We start from the raw sequence: 17,817 nt of genomic DNA on the forward strand, positions 1-17,817 counted from the left end.
TCCTTGCACGCATAACTTTGATTTGAACTTTTGACTAAGTAGGTACATTAGACTGTAGACGTCATCTAGGTAAATGGTTAGTGGCCATGAGAATATCACGTACTTAATAAGTGAAAAACAACCAGGCGAGATTTTTTGATCCACCACACCACGATTACCGTGACCACACCGTCCTATTCAAAGAATACTCATACTCAAGAGGGTCCTATTTCAATTCCCGCCAAAAAAAATTGTTTTTGCAGTCAAAATTACGTTCGGATACATACTCACTACCGAACCCAACTGTCGTTACCAAAAAGTATCGCCGGAGATTATAAAAATATTTTCATTTTTTGCTAAATTATTTTAATATGTAGACATAAAGAGGAATAAGAATATTTTATATTTTCTGTCTACGTTTTACTAGGTTCTATTGGTCGCGCAACGAAACTTGAGACTTGAATCAACACAGCAAANTAGAATAAACGTTAAAAGACTTATTTATTTAATTTTTCAATGCTTAAGTGTCCATTAGAACGAAAGGGTGCTTAATGTATTAAAAAAAATAGAAAATAATTATGATGGGTTAATGTTTTTGGGCGGTTTTTTAGGCGGTTTCTGACAATGTCCTTTGTACCTGTTGTAGGTATAAAGCTTGACAAGTGCTTTTTCTGTCTCATTTGCAGACATAAACAAGAGCGAGGTAGTTCGAAATTTGAACTTGAATGTGTACTGTGTCTGTGTTGTATTCAAAATCAAATATTACATCAGCGTGAGTACGTGTTCGCCTCAACTTTCGTTGAGCCACCTATAATACTGGACATACTTTTTAAGGGTAGGAAAATAAAATAAAAAATGCATCGTAATTTCAAATTATTAATTTCATTGTTACGACGTGCCTTTATTAATAAAATCTTTATTGTGTTCCGTATTGTATTGCTTTAGTTGGTAATAGTATAGAGAAAAACTTAAAGAGTAACATTATAGAAAATATTGCATTTCTACGTAATTACAGGTGTATGGCACATGCTATTATACAAAATATACAGGATTATACACTATGTCAATTATTCTAATATCACTTTATTTAATGATATAATTGGTAATGCAATTGCGCTAATGCCACGGCGATGAGCAGTAAACGATGACCAAGTATACCTGGGAATAAAAAAAATATTGTTGGTTAATTTTAACCTAGTAGTCAGGGGAGCCCTATGTGAAAAAATNCAAAAAATAAAATAATAATCCTGTAAATGCTACTGTAACTTGCATAGTAGATAAGACGTGCTCTATGTAAATAACATTAATAAATCATATCGAATCTAACGCAAATTTAATTTAAGAGAACAAGCCCTTGTTACACCAACCGAACCGAGCAGAAAGTTTTATTTTGCTTCCATTGGGAAACGAACCCGGAACCTCAGACAGGAGGTTACAATATATTATTATTATAATATTTTTTTATTAACTTACACATAGAGCTTGAAGCTTCTTCTTGCATTGGCGCCTGGTATTTGTCTGTTATTTCTAAGAACTGATAAATAGCTTTGAACCCAGTCCCGTCTAGCCTATCGTTTGACCTGAACGTCACTTTGAAAAAGTTTCTTTCTGACTCTACATGGAACTCTTTCCTTTGTCCACAATATCTTCCAAATTTACTATCTTCAGTCATGGAGTTTGAAAATTCAACGTAGTCACTAGCAGATACGGCTTCACATCTGTAACAAAAAATAAAAAATCATTGTATGTAGTATAGTATAATCAAAGAACGGAATTGCAAGACATTATCTTAAATTAATGTAATACATAATAACGTTTGAGGGTTAAGACTCAGAAACTACAAACTTCAGGAACTGGAACTACTTATTTCAGATAATGTTAGTTGACTGAACTTCTCCCAAGTCCTATTTCTACAAGTTATGTGATTGGCTTGAATAAGTAACTGGAAGCGGGCAGTGCAGGACCGTTCGTCGTCGTAATCCTTGGGGGCGGCCTTGGGCAGCAGTGGACGTTATTGGACTGAAGCGACGAATAACTCTGCTTGCATTGCCCTTGTCGTGAATGATATCAGTTTGTTATTTTGTCGAAAAATTAATTTAGCTTACTTACTAATTAATATAACTTACGGTGAAACTCCTTCTACTTCAAAGCTAGTGAAGTGCAGGTGAACTTTTTCTGTCTCCCCGCCGTGGAAGAAGTACGTGCACTCTGTGTCACGTGGATACGGGCCTGGAGAGTTGGGCGAGGCGAAGGTTCCGTTGCGCGACTCACTACTATTGTACACAAACGCACACGGGAACTCCTTCAGCTGCCTTCCTGTACTGATTCCGAAATCTGGAATTGAAGATATTTTTTAATCATTATAAATTATCGTAGACAAGTAGGCACTTGATGATCTAATACATAATACAGCAGCGCATTACACTGGCTGAAATGATGACTAGATAAGTTGCTAAGCAAGTTTGACGTGTGTGCATGTTATTATGTTCACTTGTCTTCTAATACAAATTCCTAATTATGCTTTTTAGATAATTTTATCTAGACTCTCCGTTCAGTGATGCAGGTGAAAGCATTTTAAAAAACACGCAATCCAAAGGAGAACCAAGGAACGACCTTTCTGCTGCCATAAGTGACATAGTCCGATTTTCGGCTGAACCATTTAAGAACCTAGTAAGAGCAGCGGAGTAAATTTTACAGGAGCGCGAAAAAACACATTTTCGTTTACCATACTGGTATACTCAAACTTTTGAAAACTTTTTGATGCTTAATAATTTAACTATATATTTTACAATAAATTAATTAATTAACTTTTAAATAGCAAGTTTTATGGCCCTTACTAACACTCAAATGGTTTTCTTTTTTTTTTTACTTCGTAAAAACCAGAATCCAAACCTAGTATGAGCGCACTTACTAGGTTTTAAAATGGTTATTNGTACGACAAAGTTCTAAATCTAATACTCACTTTCTACAAATGAATAAGATATCTTAAATCCTCTAGCGTATCTCGAAGACTGGGTCCCCCGGAATTCTAGCATCAACTTGGGCCCATTTGACATGATAGGCTTGGGAAGGCTGATGCCACAAAACATGTCCACTTTCTCCAGTCGCCCATCGACGTAGATGAACGCTTGCAGTGAATCCACGTTTGTGCAGCTGGAATCAACGAAATTGATTTTGATTACCATGAAGTCAATTTACCATAAGGTGAAATTGGGATCGTTTTTGATGATATCAATTTATATTTTATTGATGTATAATAAAAATAAAAACTCGATGTGCATTCTTGTTTACCCGACTGCGCCAGAAGGAGGGTTAAGACTTTTTAGTTATTGACCAGAATAAAAATCGTGACTCGAGAATTTAATTCTAAATAGCCGACAGTTATTGTTCTGATACTTACTCTGAAGAGCCATCTGCTGACTTATGTAAGTAGAAGTCTTGAAATACTAATCTAACTCGCTCTTTTCCTCTTCCGAAGAATTCGTAGTGGCAGTGAGTGTTAGGAGGGTAAGGCGACGGGTAGTGCGGCGAAGTCAAGGTCCCGTGTTTGGTGCCGTCGCTGTTGAACTCTTGGTGGCATGATGAAGCTGTAAAGAAGAAAAGAAATCATTTAAATAACTATTGTAATAGCTGTTTTACATTTGTGAACTAAAGAAATAATACTATTATTGTACACATGAAAGGTTATTTATTCATTTTGTATTGAAGTACGGAACCATAAAAAGTTAAAACAAAGAAAAAGAAAAAATACATTAAAATTTCTGGTATTTGCAAACTTTACGGGGGTTGTATCCGAACAAGTTTTGCATGGTTTGACAACACGTGATCGCGCATGCGTCAATTTGATTCGTCAATAACTAGGGGAGCCACTCCCCTAGCTGTTCGACACAGAATACACATACTAGTTCTTTGGCCAGCAGGGTAATTTTTATATTAAAAAATCTTAACGTTGATAAAAAAATATTCTAATAACAGGTGTGTGACATGGATGGATATTTGTTTAAAATTATTTATATTCTAATCAGTTAGCATTGAGTAAGGATTTGATGTGGAGTTCTAAAATATGTCGATGTTAACACTTGAATATTAAATATTTCCATAACTCTTGAATTTAATCTCTTGTGTCATTTTGATTGATAAAATTATTCGTTTTTACATAACTAATTTTGTGTTGTTATTCTTGTTATACATGAAAGTAATGTGATATTCACGTGAATATAAACTGTTACCTTTAACTGTGACTGGGTGATTGTCGTTGCACTAGTAATGTCAATTTGACACTGACAATGACAAATATGCCATGATGTTGTCTCCTCCTCAACGTGTTTTTGTTTGTTTTGATTGAAAATGTAGTAGTTATTACACAATGTTGCACATGTAAAATTATTTCAATAAACAATAATGTGAGAACGTATTGTGAAAAAGTGACAGTGATATAACGTAACTTTCCTAGATCGACAAAAGGATTCTTGTAAAATGACGGAATCTATACCTTTCTTCGTTGATCGTGCAAAAGGAGGCCGGGCGTCGTGCAAAGGTTGTAAAGGTAACTGTCCTAGTGGCGAGCTTCGTATGGCAAAAGTGGTTCCAAGTCCTTATGGAGAGAACCAGCAAATGAAGTCATGGTACCACATCGATTGTCTAATGAATATCCTTCTGAAGCAGCGGCCTACGACGAAGCGCATAGATTCAATAGACGACATCGGAAACTGGCAAACTTTGAGCAAAGATGACCAAGAGTTCATACTTAAAAAGATTAATGAAATGGAAAAAGTTTACGCTGAGAAAAACAGTGGAAAATACACGGCAAAAGTTTTGAAAAATGAATCGCCATTTCACGCCAATACTTCTAATTCTTCCACCGTATCTAGTCCAGGTAATGCTAAAAAAGGTGTCAGTGATACCAAAAAAGACGTCAAAACAGATGATGACAAGTTTTCTACATTTTTCTCATTATGCAAGAAAATATCCAGGGTCGATGCATACACGGATAAAACTTCAACAGTCAATAACTTCTTTAGAAAAGGCACTGATGGGAACTCTTTCAAAGGAGATTTAGCATTGTGGTGTAAATTACTATTACCTCAGGTTACAAAAAGGGTGTACAATCTAAAAAGCAAGCAGCTAGTCAAGTTATTTTCAAGAATATTCGGCTGTGATCATGATGACATGCTAACTCATCTAGAGCAAGGAGACGTTGCTCAAACTATTCAGCATTACTTTTCACGGTCCAAAACGATACAACCAGCAACCGATAGTACATTAACTATTCATGACGTTGAAAACTTCCTTGAAGAACTATCTCGGCTAACTAGAGAAGAGGAGCAAATATATCAATTCAAGAAAATAGTAAGAAAATGTACCTCAGATGACATATTAATGTTGATTCGGTTGATAAAAGGTGATCTTCGAATAAATGCTGGCCCAAAGCATATTTTAGAGGGAGTTCACCCTGACGCTTACAATGTATTTCAAACTTCACGCGATTTGAATATGGTTTTAGATAGAGTTATGAAAGACAACACTGGAGTTAAGCATAAAGATGCTACGCAGAAAAGTGTGCAGGCTACATTGGTGTTGATGACCCCTGTATTGCCCATGTTGGCTGAAGCCTGTAAATCTGTTGAGATGGCTATGAAGAAATGTCCTAATGGAATGTTTTCGGAGATTAAGTATGACGGAGAAAGGGTCCAAGTACACAAACAGGGCAGTGAATTCAAGTATTTCTCCAGAGCTTTGAAACCAGTAATGCCTCATAAAGTGAGTCATTTTAAGGATTACCTGCCAAAGGCTTTCCCTGAAGGCGTCGACATGATATTGGACGCAGAGGTGTTGATGGTTGACGTAAAAACTGGGAAACCATTACCGTTTGGTACATTAGGCATACACAAGCAATCCAAATTTAAGGATGCTCAAGTATGTTTATTTGTGTTTGATTGTTTATATTATAACGGAAAAGTTTTAATAGATCTGCCTATTAGGAAGAGGAGGCAGATTCTCCACGATCATATGGTTGAAGTTCAAAACCATGTTATGTTCTCAGAACAGCAGTTAATAAAAAAACCAGCTGATTTGGCAAAAATGATTGCAGAGGTAACTAAAACTTATCTTTATGTCTGAAAATAAACTTCATTTTTTATTCCAGCTAATCTATAAACTGCTTAATTTGATTAGGTACATACTTTTAAGTTACTTACTTACTTTTAATTTAAAAATATTAATTAATCCATTCACTGTTAACAAACAAGACAATATTAAAATTATTTAAAAAAAATAACCATTTATGAATTCAAAACTGTTAATGTAAACTTTTCTTCTAGGGTTTTTTTAAACTGCATTAAAAAGAAATTTTTTATGTAATTCCAGGTACTACAATTAGGTCTTGAGGGCCTAGTGTTAAAAGACTTGGAGTCAACCTATGAGCCAGGCAAAAGACATTGGCTGAAGGTCAAGAAGGACTATTTGTTTGATGGAGCTATGGCTGACACAGCAGACCTTGTGGTACTTGGAGCTTGGTTTGGTTAGTATGCTGAGTAACATTAATTAATTAATTAAAAATCTTTATTGCACTCAAAAAAAAAAAGTTGCAGTACAAAAGGCGAACTTAATGCCTAATTTGATCATGAGGACTATTTTGTGTTACCTGTATTTAATTTGGGATTTATCTACATGAATATATCAGTCCCATTGTACCTTTACATATTTCTAAAACTTGAACAAGCCAACTACAACCAAATTTTAGATTCTTATCTTTGAACAACTGGTTCTGTACTTAACTGTAAGGCGGTTATCAGCGCCTGCGTGACTTTCATATAAAAAATCTCGCGCGCGGACGCGTTGTCAGTGTGAAGTGCCGCGCTTGTTTTCTATACAAACTGAGGTACTTGCATACAATGATTAAATCTGTCGCCCCGCGCTCCGCGGCGGAGCGCGGCGCAGTGTGATAATCGCCTAAGTACTTGAAACTTTCTGACATTGTATAGGTTACTCACAAATTGGCTTAGTTTAGATGTTACAACACTATAGGGTATCCCTATATTAAAAAACATGAATATTACCAGAATATTAAATTTTTAATAACAATCACTAATTTTCAGGCACTGGTAAAAAGGGTGGAATGATGTCAGTATTCCTTATGGGCTGTTTGGACACAAAACGTAACATATGGGTAACAGTAACCAAAGTTCACACAGGCCACGACGACAGTACGTTAGAAAGACTACAAAAAGAACTAGGGCCGCTAATGACCAAAATATCACAGGAATATAATAGGGTACCTAATTGGTTGGACTGCAATAAAGGAATGGTACCCGATTTCGTTGCTTTGGACCCCAAGAACCAACCTGTTTGGGAGATCACAGGTAAATCCTACTAATATTATAAATGCGAAAGTTTGGATGTCTGGATTGATGTTTGTTAGTCTTTCACGCAAAAACTACTGAACGGAGTTTGATGAAACTTTACAGTTTTATTGTTTATAACCCAGAATAACAGGCTATAATTTATGACGATATGATGTGACAAACTAAATTTCACGCGGGTGAAGCCGCGGGAAAAAGCTAGTATTTTATACTAAAGAATACACCATTAATTTACTTGATTCATAGGTATTGCGAGTTGTATTTTTCTGGTGTAAAAATCTGTGATGTGAATAAATTACTTACAATTTACAATATTATTTTTCAGGCACAGAGTTAACTAAAGCAAACCTACACACAGCTGATGGGATATCGGTTCGATTCCCTAGAGTGACGCGGATAAGAGATGACAAAGACTGGAAAACAGCTACCTCATTAGAAGAACTGAAGCACTTATACAAAACGTCTAAAGAAAAGACCGATGTGTCTCTTCTTAACAAATTGGCAGACGTAGCGTCTGATACTTCTACGTCTGAACCACCCAAAAAGAAACCAAAAGAAAGCACTAAAAATAAGAAGATGGACGACTTCATCACAAAAGGAAAATCGCCTAAACAGAAGAAGGTAAAGAAAGAAGATTTAGACAGTTCTAATGACAAATCTGAGACTAGAAGTGAGGACAGTTGTAATACAAGTTTCGAGGACAATGACTCCAAAGAAAATGTTAAGTGCGAGTTGTTCCCTGAAAATCCATTGCCTGATCCTTTCAGAGATAAAAGATTGGGCTTCTATCCAGACTTTTTGAGCTTTTCCGAAAAGGAGAGATGGCATTTTGAGAGGCATTGGATAGGATATGGAGGTACGATTGTCAAATCTATCAGATCAACAGATGTTGATTACCTGGTTCACAGTGAAAACGTAATTAGGTTAAAAAAGATGCAAAAATTAAAAAATAAAATGTCCGATGGCGTGAGACATGTTAATAAATATTGGTTAATCAAATGCATCAATGATGTAGAATTGCATGATACTTCAAAATATCCAGTGTATATTGAACCATAAATCGAATGTTAATAAGTATTTTTCTACTGAATCTCTATGTGACTAATAAAAATACTGATCGATAAGAAAATAATCATTAGAAATACTGATAATAATGTTTGTAATGAATCTAATCCATGTAAATTGTTGAAATAATGAGTCCATACTATGTAATTGTGAAATCTTCCTGGAATTATGAATTGACTGCCTATTGCAAAGCTTGTTAGTGTTAAATGAAATAAATTGTTTTACATTAAAGTGTGTTTTATTGTATGATTAAAATTTAATTATACCTAGTTCGATGAAAGCGGTTATTAAAAAAATAGGATATTATTACAAGGAACTTGTATTCAGGGATTTGTCATAATGCTGTTCAGTGGTTAGAGTTGGTAGGACTACCTTTATCAGGTACCGGGTTCAATCCTAAATAATGACATAAGTACATAATTTGCCTGCTAAATCAGTACTACTGTTTATTGTTATGGTTTATGCTTTTGAGGGTCCGTTAGGATTAAGACTAGTTAAGTGTCTTATGTGTGTCTCAATCCCGCGACCGTGGTGTATTAGATTATTTCTCAGACATTAGACATTGCTAAAAAAAGACTCCGCGTCAGCCCGTGAATCCAACAAAAACTACCTAGCGATAACCGTAGATGAACAAATAAACTCCGTTTTCTATCTTGTACGCCTTTCTTTAGAATCGGATCCTTCTTAACTCAATTTCCCGATAAGAATCTAAGTTTTCTCACCCAGTTCAAACGCTGCAATGCAGACACCGTACATCTTTGCCTATGAAACTTATTGCTAGTGTTTACCCAAATGGGTGTCTTGTAAGTTATTTCAGGTTTATGAACACCTAACATTACTAATATCAGAGATTAGTCTGGATAACTTCAAGATTCGTATTAAAGTGACCTTACGAAACGCCAAATTTTTATTTGTGCGTTGGAATAGAGAAATAAATTACGTAATAATACCTAAACTCGTAACCTAACTTGATCCACCATACACGTCTTGTCAATTTAAGTACACACAAGATACTGTAGTAAATGTTCGTGATGTTGCTATCTTGCAACATTGCCTTTATTTTTTTGCTAGGAGCCTCGACTTTCTACTAAATGCTATTTAGACGTTTCGGAAGCCCAGTCAGCGTAGCGCTAATTGAATTAAGAACTACTAGAGATAATTCAGTGGTACCCGTATGTATCTTAAATCCACAATATATTGAAAATATCCTGAATTAGACTCAGTGAACTCAATCAGATCTTTTTACATGGGCATATTATGGGTCACGCGTCCATAGCACCTGCCTCACACTCACATAAAAGAGGTCTCAAAATGCAGACGTTGTCTTTTTTGCTTTCTAAAAGGGGTCCATAATAAGAGGGTCCATCGTTCTTTAACTTGCCTGTTTTCAAAGTTATCTATCAGTACTTACTGATAGATAACTTTGAAAACAGGCATTTCCTATTATTTAGTACCTACTTAGGTACTAAATAATAGGCGGTAGGTAGAGACTTCTATACAGCGTTGCCAGACGTCCCGATTTTGGCGGGATGTCCCGATTTTTAAATCAAATTTAAATGTCCCGCGCGGGACAGGCTCGGTCCCGCTTTTCGGAGAGAAACACTTCACCAGACTATTGTTTGAAACGCCATATTATTCTAAAGAATAAAACTTTTTATTTTTTATTCTAAAGACGAATTTAACGATAGTTTTTTTGTTAAAATACATTTTCTATGGCTACTTTTGCTATCGATTGTCACGTAAACGTAATTTTAAGTCAAATAAAAAGATAAATATTTGAAAACCTTTGATTATATAGGTACGTTTTTTTTACTATGTCCCGCTTCTGACGGAAGAATCCCGCTATTTTCACTCAAAAAGTACCAAAGTCCCGACTTGGCGAAAAAAAAAAACTGGCAACGCTGCTTCTATCTAGAGCATTTAGTAGGTAGTACCTACGTCACTTGTATTATTTTCTAAGTAGGGACCTTACTACTTTCCCAGATTTTAGCACTCAATCACTCTGTTTTCAGTGCCTCTACCATGAGTTGCCATCGAAAACTTGTATTCGTATACTACAGTCGATAGAGTTTAAACGTGGATCGATGAAGTTTTCATTAAAATCATACCATGAGTTCAATTACCGTATACTTTACTCGCCAGCGATAATTCGATGGTTTTGTGATGTCATGTTGGTCAACATGTTAACGTATCCAACTTCACACTCTATGAATGGATGAATGAAAGAACGAATGCCGCTCCTTTCTAACTATATAGAAAAGATAGAGTAGGAAATAACAAAAATGTTAAAAATAACACTGCAAAATTTAAGTGTCCTAGAACAGCGCTTAAAGCTGAATTAACATGAAGATTTTAAATTTGTATTGTTNGTGGCGTGAGACATGTTAATAAATATTGGTTAATCAAATGCATCAATGATGTAGAATTGCATGATACTGCAAAATATCCAGTTTATATTGAACCATAAATCGAATGTTAATAAGTATTTTTTTACTGAATCTCTATGTGACTAATAAAAATACTGATCGATAAGAAAATAATCATTAGGAATACTGATAATAATGTTTGTAATGAATCTAATCCATGTAAATTGTTGAAATAATGAGTCATATTGTGAAAATCTTCCTGGAATTATGAATTGACTGCCTATTGCAAAGCTTGTTAGTGTTAAATGAAATAAATTGTTTTACATTAAAGTATGTTTTTATTTAAGATTAAAAATACCTAGTTAAATTGATAGGAATAGTAAAGACTTCGTAGGTCTTTAAAAATATAGGATAATACAAGGAACTTGTACTTGGGGATTTGTCATAATGCTGTTCAGTGGATAGAGTTGGTTGGACTACCTTTATTAGGTACCGGGTTCAATCCTAAAATAATGTCATACATAGTTTTCCTCCCAATCAGTACTAGTGTTTATTATTATGTTTTATGGAGGGTTCATTAGAATTAACCGATTAGTTGCCGTGGCCAATTTCGCTTACTTCTACTAACTGTGGCGTCAAGCAAAAACGACGTGACACTGTTCAGTGCCTAACGAACGCCATACGATTAGATGACACGCATCTGTGTCTTCAGCACAGATATGGAATCTGTGGTCTTCAGCCATGTGGAAAAGAAAACAGTACTTTGACCATTTTTTCTAAGTGTGTCTCAATCCCGCAACTGTGAGAAATAATCTCAGACATTGCTCAAAAAAAGACACCGCGTCAGCCCGTGAATCCAACAAAAACTACCAAGCGATAACCGTAGATGAACAAATAAACTCCGTTTTCTATCGTATATATACCTACGCCTTTCTTTAGAATCTGATCCTTCTTAACTCAATTTCCCGATAAGAATCTAAGTTATCTCACCGAGTTCAAACGCTGCAATGCAGGCACCGTACATCTTTGCCTATGAAACTTATTGCTAGTATTTACCCAAATGGGTGTCTTGTAAGTTATTTCTGGTTTAAGAACACCTAACATCTGAGACTAGTCTGGATAACTTCAAGATTCGTATTAAAGTGATTTAAGAAACGCCAAATTTTTATTTATGATTATGTAATTATACCTAAACTCGTAACATAACTTGATCCACCACACACGTCTTGTCAATTAAGTACACTACACACAATATACTGCAGTAAATATTACGTGATGTTACTATCTTGCAACATTGCCTTTATTTTTTTGCTAGGCGCATCGACTTTTTACTAAAAGCTATTTAGACGTTTCGGAAGCCCAGTCAGCGTAGCGCTAATTGAATTACGAACTACTAGAGATAATCAGTAATACCCGTATGTATCTTAAATCCACAATATATTGAAAATATCCTGAATTAGACTCATTCAGATCTTTTTACATGGACAGGGTCACGCGTCCATAGCACCTGCCTCACATAAAAGAGGTCTCAAAATGCAGACGTTATCTTTTTTGCTTTCTAAAAGGGGTCCATAATAAGAGGGTCCAATGTCCAATGCATTACGTCATCGTTCTTTAACTTGCCTGTTTTCAAAGTTATCTATCAGTAGGTATTAAATAATAGGTGGTAGGTAGAGACTCGACTGCTATTCTATCTATAGCATTTGAAAGAAAGAAAGAAAAGTATTTATTCGATACAAGTACAAAACAAAATAAAAATAAATTTAGTACCTAGGTAGGTACCTACACGTCACTTGTATTATTTTCTAAGTAGGGACCTTACTACTTTCCCAGATTTTAGCACTCAATCACTCCGTTTTCAGGTCGTTTCAGGACTTTCGTACGAAGAAAATAATATTAGTACTTAATAATGTTCCACATTATTTGTTGCCAAGGAATAGGTCGGCAATATAGGTAGGACAGTAAATAATAGTAGTAAACTAAATAAATAATCCTACCTAGTAGGACCTATCAACCTATCCTAGTTTTGTCAACGCACAGTTGAATTTGAGATATTTTTTATAAACGGGTTCAAAGCAAAGCAATTCAATCTTGGGCTTAGATTTAAGCCTTTGATTGATAGAATTTCAATAGGTATTTATAGAACTAGAATCTAAGGCTTAAGTGTTTCAATCTGTTTTGAGCGTAATTTCTTAGAAATGGCCTATAAAGTACTTGCATACCTAAATAATTAAATATTATTTCGGAATAAGTGTTCCAATTAAGTAGTTTTAGAAACCAGTTAAACTTTGTTAATTAATACACACATATTAGCTGCTGTAGATGCATTACAATATTTCATTATAAGTTTCTGACTCAATTCAGTCTGTTTATAGGCTGGTTAACTAAGTTCTGACAACCTACAAACTTTGTAACATTATTTAGTACCAGTTCTGGGCCCTAGCCCTTCTTTGAAAAGATGTTATCGCTAAGTAGTTCTGTAATACCTATAAGTCTAACTAACGCATTTAGTTCGCTAGAATGGTCTGGCAAACGAGCTCTCTGAACGAACGGCGTAAGGCGTAACGGCGTGGGTAAGTCCGTAAATGATGAATATGTCTTTAGGTATCTTACATGATATAATGTTGTAAACTAATTAGTAGAAGATACGTTTTGAAGTCAAATGAGCAGTTTTGTGGTGTACAAATTAAGTAATTTGTTACCAAGCGGCTGTGAGTAAATAAAAAATTGGGGTCATTACTAATGTGGTAAGTAGAACTAGTACTTATTATTATTCTGTGATAGAACTCCTAAGTTAAAACCCGGTTATGCTACTTGAATTACAAGTCGGTTCATCCAATAAGAGTCCATGCTCATCGGAAAGCAGCAGCAGTGTAAGGGAGTGTAACCTTGTTCTATTTTAAATAAACAAATAATATTGTTAATTTTGTTAAATTGCAAGATAACCAACCAATGCCGCGTAATGTGGTATCATGGAGCTCTACTTGACGTACTACCCACACACGTCAGTCACCACCGCAATATGTGGCTAGGTTAGAGACTCGAAGTGCAATGTATTTTGAACTTCGAGTCTCTAACTTTAAAGCAGTTGGAATCAGAGGTCAATATTATAATGCGGCGGTTCGTAGTAATTTCATTAAGCATTTGAGCGATTGAACGAACTATACAAAAATTGTCAATTAAAAGTTTTCAAGCAAAGCTTAATGCTATTACAATGAAACAGCCGTTTATTTTTCATTAATATCCCTATTCATTAATTTTAGCAGTAGCCCTTCTTTAAAAAACTTCGAGCATAAAATCTTTCAACTTAAACTTTACAGAAAATATTTTTTTATAATTAAGTAGGTATAATTTTCCTACAGTTTACTGCTCCCGCCTAAAATACAAGCACCTACTTTTCTTGTAATAATACAGCANTCGATAGCGATATGCTCGGTAGGTAAACTCATGGTAGAGGCACAGGTCGTTTCAGGACTTTCGTACGAAGAAAATAATATTAGTACTTAATAATGTTCCACATTATTTGTTGACAAGGAATAGGTCGGCAATATAGGTAGGACAATAAATAATAGTAAACTAAATAAATAATCCTACCTAGGATCTATTCTAGTTTTGTCAATGCACAGTTGAATTTGAGATATAATATCTATTTAAATAAAAGAAAGTCGTGTTAGTTACTTCGCTTATAACTCAAGAACGGCTGAACCGATTTAGCTGAAAATTGTCAGGGAGGTAGTTTAGAGCCAGGAGAAGGACATAGGATACTTTTTATCCCGTTCGAAATAAAAAAAAGTCTGCTTATTTATTGCCATTAAGGCGGAACAAAGTACGCCGGGTCAGCTAGTTTTTTATAAAAGGGTTCAAAGCAAAGCAATTCAATCTTGGGCTTAGATTTAAGCCATTCATTGATAGAATTTCAATATTTATAGAACTAGAAATCTGTTTTGAGCGTAATTTCTTAGAAATGGGTTAAGTACTTGTATACCTAAATAATAGGTAATTAAATATATTTCAGAATAAGTGTTCTAATTACTTAGTTTTAGAAACCAGTATTATTTCATTATAAGTTTCGGACTCAATTCAGTCTGTTTATAGGCTGGTTAACTAAGTTTACTAAGTTTCTGACAACTTACAACTTTCTAACATTATTTAGTACCAGTTCTGGGCCCTAGCCCTTCTTTGAAAAGATGTTATCGCTAGTTCTGTAATACCTATAAGTCTAACTAACGCATTTAGTTCGCTAGAATGGTCTGGCAAACGAGCTCTCTGAACGAACGGCGTCTTCGGGTGGGTTGGGTACCTAAGTCCGTAAATGTAATGTCTGTGTCTGTAGGTATCTATCTTACATAGTTACATGATATGTTGTAAACTAATTAGTAGAAGGTACGTTTTAAAGTCAAATGAGCAGTTTTGTGGTGTACAAATTAAGTATTTGTGGCCAAGTGGCCGGGACCACCCACAAGGTGGACCGACGACATCATAAAGGTAGCAGGAAAGCGCTGGACGCAGGCCGTTACCAACCGGGTAACATGGAAAACATTGGGGGAGGCCTATGTTCAGCAGTGGACGACTGGACGTCCTATGTTCAGCAATGGACTTCCTATGGCTGAGATGATGATGATGATGATGAAGTGGCCATTAGTAAAAATACCTACAATGAGTAAAAAATTGGTTTCTCCTTACACTCCTAAGCTAAAACCTGGTTATGCTGCTTGTATTACAAGTCGGTTCATCCAATAAGAGTCCATGCTCATCGGGAAGCAGTGTAAGGGAGAGTAACCTTGTTATTTTTTAAATAAACAAATACTAATTGTTAAATTCGTTAAATTGCAAGGTAACTAACCAATGCCGCGTAATGTGGTATCACGGAGCGTCTCTACTTGACGTACATACCCACACACGTCAGTCACCACCGCAATATGTGGCTTACAATGTATTTTGAACTTCGAGTCTCTAACTTTAAAGCAGTTGGAATCAGAGGTCATTTATAATGTGGCGGCTCATAGTAATTTCAGTAAGTATTTGAACGATTGAACGAACTCTACAAAAATTCACAATTAAAAGTGTTCAAAGCAAAGCTTAATGCTATTACAATAAAACAGCCGTTTATTTTTCATTAATATCCATATAGCAGTAGCCCTTCTATAAAAAACCTCGAGCATAAAATCTTTCAACTTAAACTTTACAGAAAATATTTTTTTAAAGTCGCGACGTCCCTTTTTCATATTTTTCTCACAGTTTACTGCTCCCGCCTAATACAAGCACCTACTTTTCTTGTAATAATACAGCACGTGAAATTAACCAGTTGACAAATAAGCTGGCCTAATAATTTATGTATTCCTTGCGGCCCGGTGCGGTGGCGCGGCCGACACAAGCGCTGTACGAACCGCTGAAGCGGCTGAATTTCCACGGAGCGCGGATCGTGTTGCGTTTTAAAATTTCAACATCACCGCTACAGGCCAAGTACTCCAGCTTTAGTGTGCAAAAACTAATTAATTATTTACACGCGGGCTCGACTTCCCTCACTCCGCTAGAGGGAATGTCGGCATGGATTATGTACTTACCTGGAAGTATAATAAGCAACGGTTTAGGTAAACATTGCGATTATTACCTGTCCTTGTTATTAAAGCGACTGCTAGTTAACGTTTGTGTTTCTAGTAGATTGGGATGACGAATAATGGGTGAGACGAGTCGATTATAATGAATCTCCACTTGAAACAGTTTTTTTTAAGTTTTCAGTGGTAATAGATAAGGCTTTTGCGACTGTTTACATAACTTTAGTACTGGCACGTTTGCAATTAACAATTGAAGGGTTGAGTGGACAAAGGTCTTAACTAACAAAAAGTTCAAAATGAGGTAAGTGTTTGAAAATGTTTAATTTTAAAATCAAAATAGCTATTCTTGTCATATAACTCCTTTGTTAAGGTCTGTATTTTTGACACGTAACAAAATTCTCGTGTTTTGAGCTCATTAGTCGATTTTATCATCACTTAAAACCTATGTTCAATAATAAAATTGTTCATGCAAAAAAGTCGATTCAAAATCGTCGAAAAAAATGTCGATCTGACAAAAATGAATTTTGTCAGATAACACCTTTGTCCAGTTACCCCTTCAATTGTTTAAATAAATTAAGTAAAAGGTCGGTATTGTCATGACTATATCGAATGTAAAATAAAACGGATACAATAATACAAAGGCCCGGACCGAGGCCTGAAACAATACGAATAAAATGTTGTATCGTGTTCAAGTTAATTAAGGAACCGTGTTGAACAATGAATGTTAAAAAGGTGTTACCGACCAATTACATTCGTATAATCTATTTATTTATAGGGATACTATCTTTATGTGTGAACCATATTAATTTAAAGGGTGAATTAAGAACATAACAGTCAATACACTGACAACAAAATAATAGCATTCTAACATTGCCCCAAGGTGGACAGATGACCTCATAAGGAAGGCCCTGGATGCAGGCCGCTGCCAACTGCCCAATCTAGAAATCATTGGGAAGGCCTTTGTTTAGTAGTGGAAGTTTCGTATGATGATGATATATTCTCACATTAAATCACATACAGGATGTCACAAAAGATATCATCGAGCCGAAGTCCAGAGGTAGAGCATCACTGGGGCTATCCGAATCACCACTACTTTTGATAGTTTTCGAGTTATGTTTGTAGTGATGCTATACCTCTGGGCTTCTGCTTGACACTACTTTTTGGGACACCCTGTATAAATAATAGCTGTGCTGTTAAAATACAAATATTTTCAGAGATAAAGTAAGTAAGCTGTGACGTTAAAATACAAATATAATTATTTGTAGAGATAAACTGTGTCTGGCACATCCAAATGTATAATAATAATAATAANAGGAGAGACGAGTCGATTATATCCACTTGATATCGATTTTTTTATGTTTTCAGTAGTTACCTACTTGACAGGCTTTAATGACTTGTTTGCATAACTTTAGTACTGGCACGTTTGCAATTAACAATTTTATTGTTTAAATAAATTAGGTAAAAGGTCGGTATTATCATGACTATATCGAA

General features: G+C 35.4%; 2 protein-coding genes across 4 annotated transcripts; one reads left to right on the forward strand and one right to left on the reverse strand.

Moving 5' to 3' along the window:
* Positions 1–920: 920 nt before the first annotated feature.
* LOC114365947 (suppressor of lurcher protein 1-like) lies at positions 921–3,607 on the reverse strand. Its single transcript, XM_028322678.1, has 5 exons — positions 3,380–3,607; positions 2,942–3,132; positions 2,106–2,313; positions 1,453–1,697; positions 921–1,137 (listed from the first exon to the last, which is right to left on the reverse strand). The coding sequence occupies exons 2-5, from the start codon at positions 3,066–3,068 to the stop codon at positions 1,067–1,069; spliced, it is 651 nt and encodes a 216-aa protein (XP_028178479.1). The 5' UTR covers positions 3,069–3,132; positions 3,380–3,607; the 3' UTR covers positions 921–1,066.
* Positions 3,608–4,267: 660 nt separating this feature from the next.
* Positions 4,268–11,077, forward strand: DNAlig3 (DNA ligase 3). 3 transcript variants are annotated; one of them, XM_028322676.1, is made up of 5 exons: positions 4,456–6,072; positions 6,346–6,499; positions 7,077–7,340; positions 7,666–8,313; positions 10,787–11,077. In XM_028322676.1, exons 1-5 carry the CDS (start codon positions 4,456–4,458, stop codon positions 10,870–10,872), a joined length of 2,769 nt encoding a protein of 922 aa, XP_028178477.1. In that variant the 3' UTR covers positions 10,873–11,077. The 3 variants fall into 3 exon arrangements, with proteins under 3 accessions (XP_028178476.1, XP_028178477.1, XP_028178478.1); XM_028322677.1 differs by having other exon boundaries at positions 7,666–8,301; positions 10,775–11,077; XM_028322675.1 differs by lacking the exon at positions 10,787–11,077 and having other exon boundaries at positions 4,268–6,072; positions 7,666–8,602.
* Positions 11,078–17,817: the final 6,740 nt, after the last annotated feature.

The sequence above is a fragment of the Ostrinia furnacalis genome, unplaced genomic scaffold (assembly GCF_004193835.3).
Source record: "Ostrinia furnacalis isolate ACB-3 unplaced genomic scaffold, ASM419383v2 OfSCF7705, whole genome shotgun sequence".
Lineage (NCBI taxonomy): Eukaryota > Metazoa > Arthropoda > Insecta > Lepidoptera > Crambidae > Ostrinia > Ostrinia furnacalis.

Bases quoted from the DNA above. Each gene is read 5' to 3' on its own strand.
- LOC114365947 (XM_028322678.1), bottom strand. From the start codon at position 3,068: ATGTTTTGTGGCATCAGCCTTCCCAAGCCTATCATGTCAAATGGGCCC. The intron at 2,314-2,941 runs GTGAGTATTAGA...CTTCAATTCCAG, and splicing joins ATCTTATTCATTTGTAGAAA to ATTTCGGAATCAGTACAGGA. The intron at 1,698-2,105 runs GTAAGTTATATT...TTTTTGTTACAG, and splicing joins GAAGTAGAAGGAGTTTCACC to ATGTGAAGCCGTATCTGCTA.
- DNAlig3 (XM_028322675.1), top strand. From the start codon at position 4,456: ATGACGGAATCTATACCTTTCTTCGTTGATCGTGCAAAAGGAGGCCGG. The intron at 6,073-6,345 runs GTAACTAAAACT...ATGTAATTCCAG, and splicing joins TGGCAAAAATGATTGCAGAG to GTACTACAATTAGGTCTTGA. The intron at 7,341-7,665 runs GTAAATCCTACT...ATTATTTTTCAG, and splicing joins ACCTGTTTGGGAGATCACAG to GCACAGAGTTAACTAAAGCA.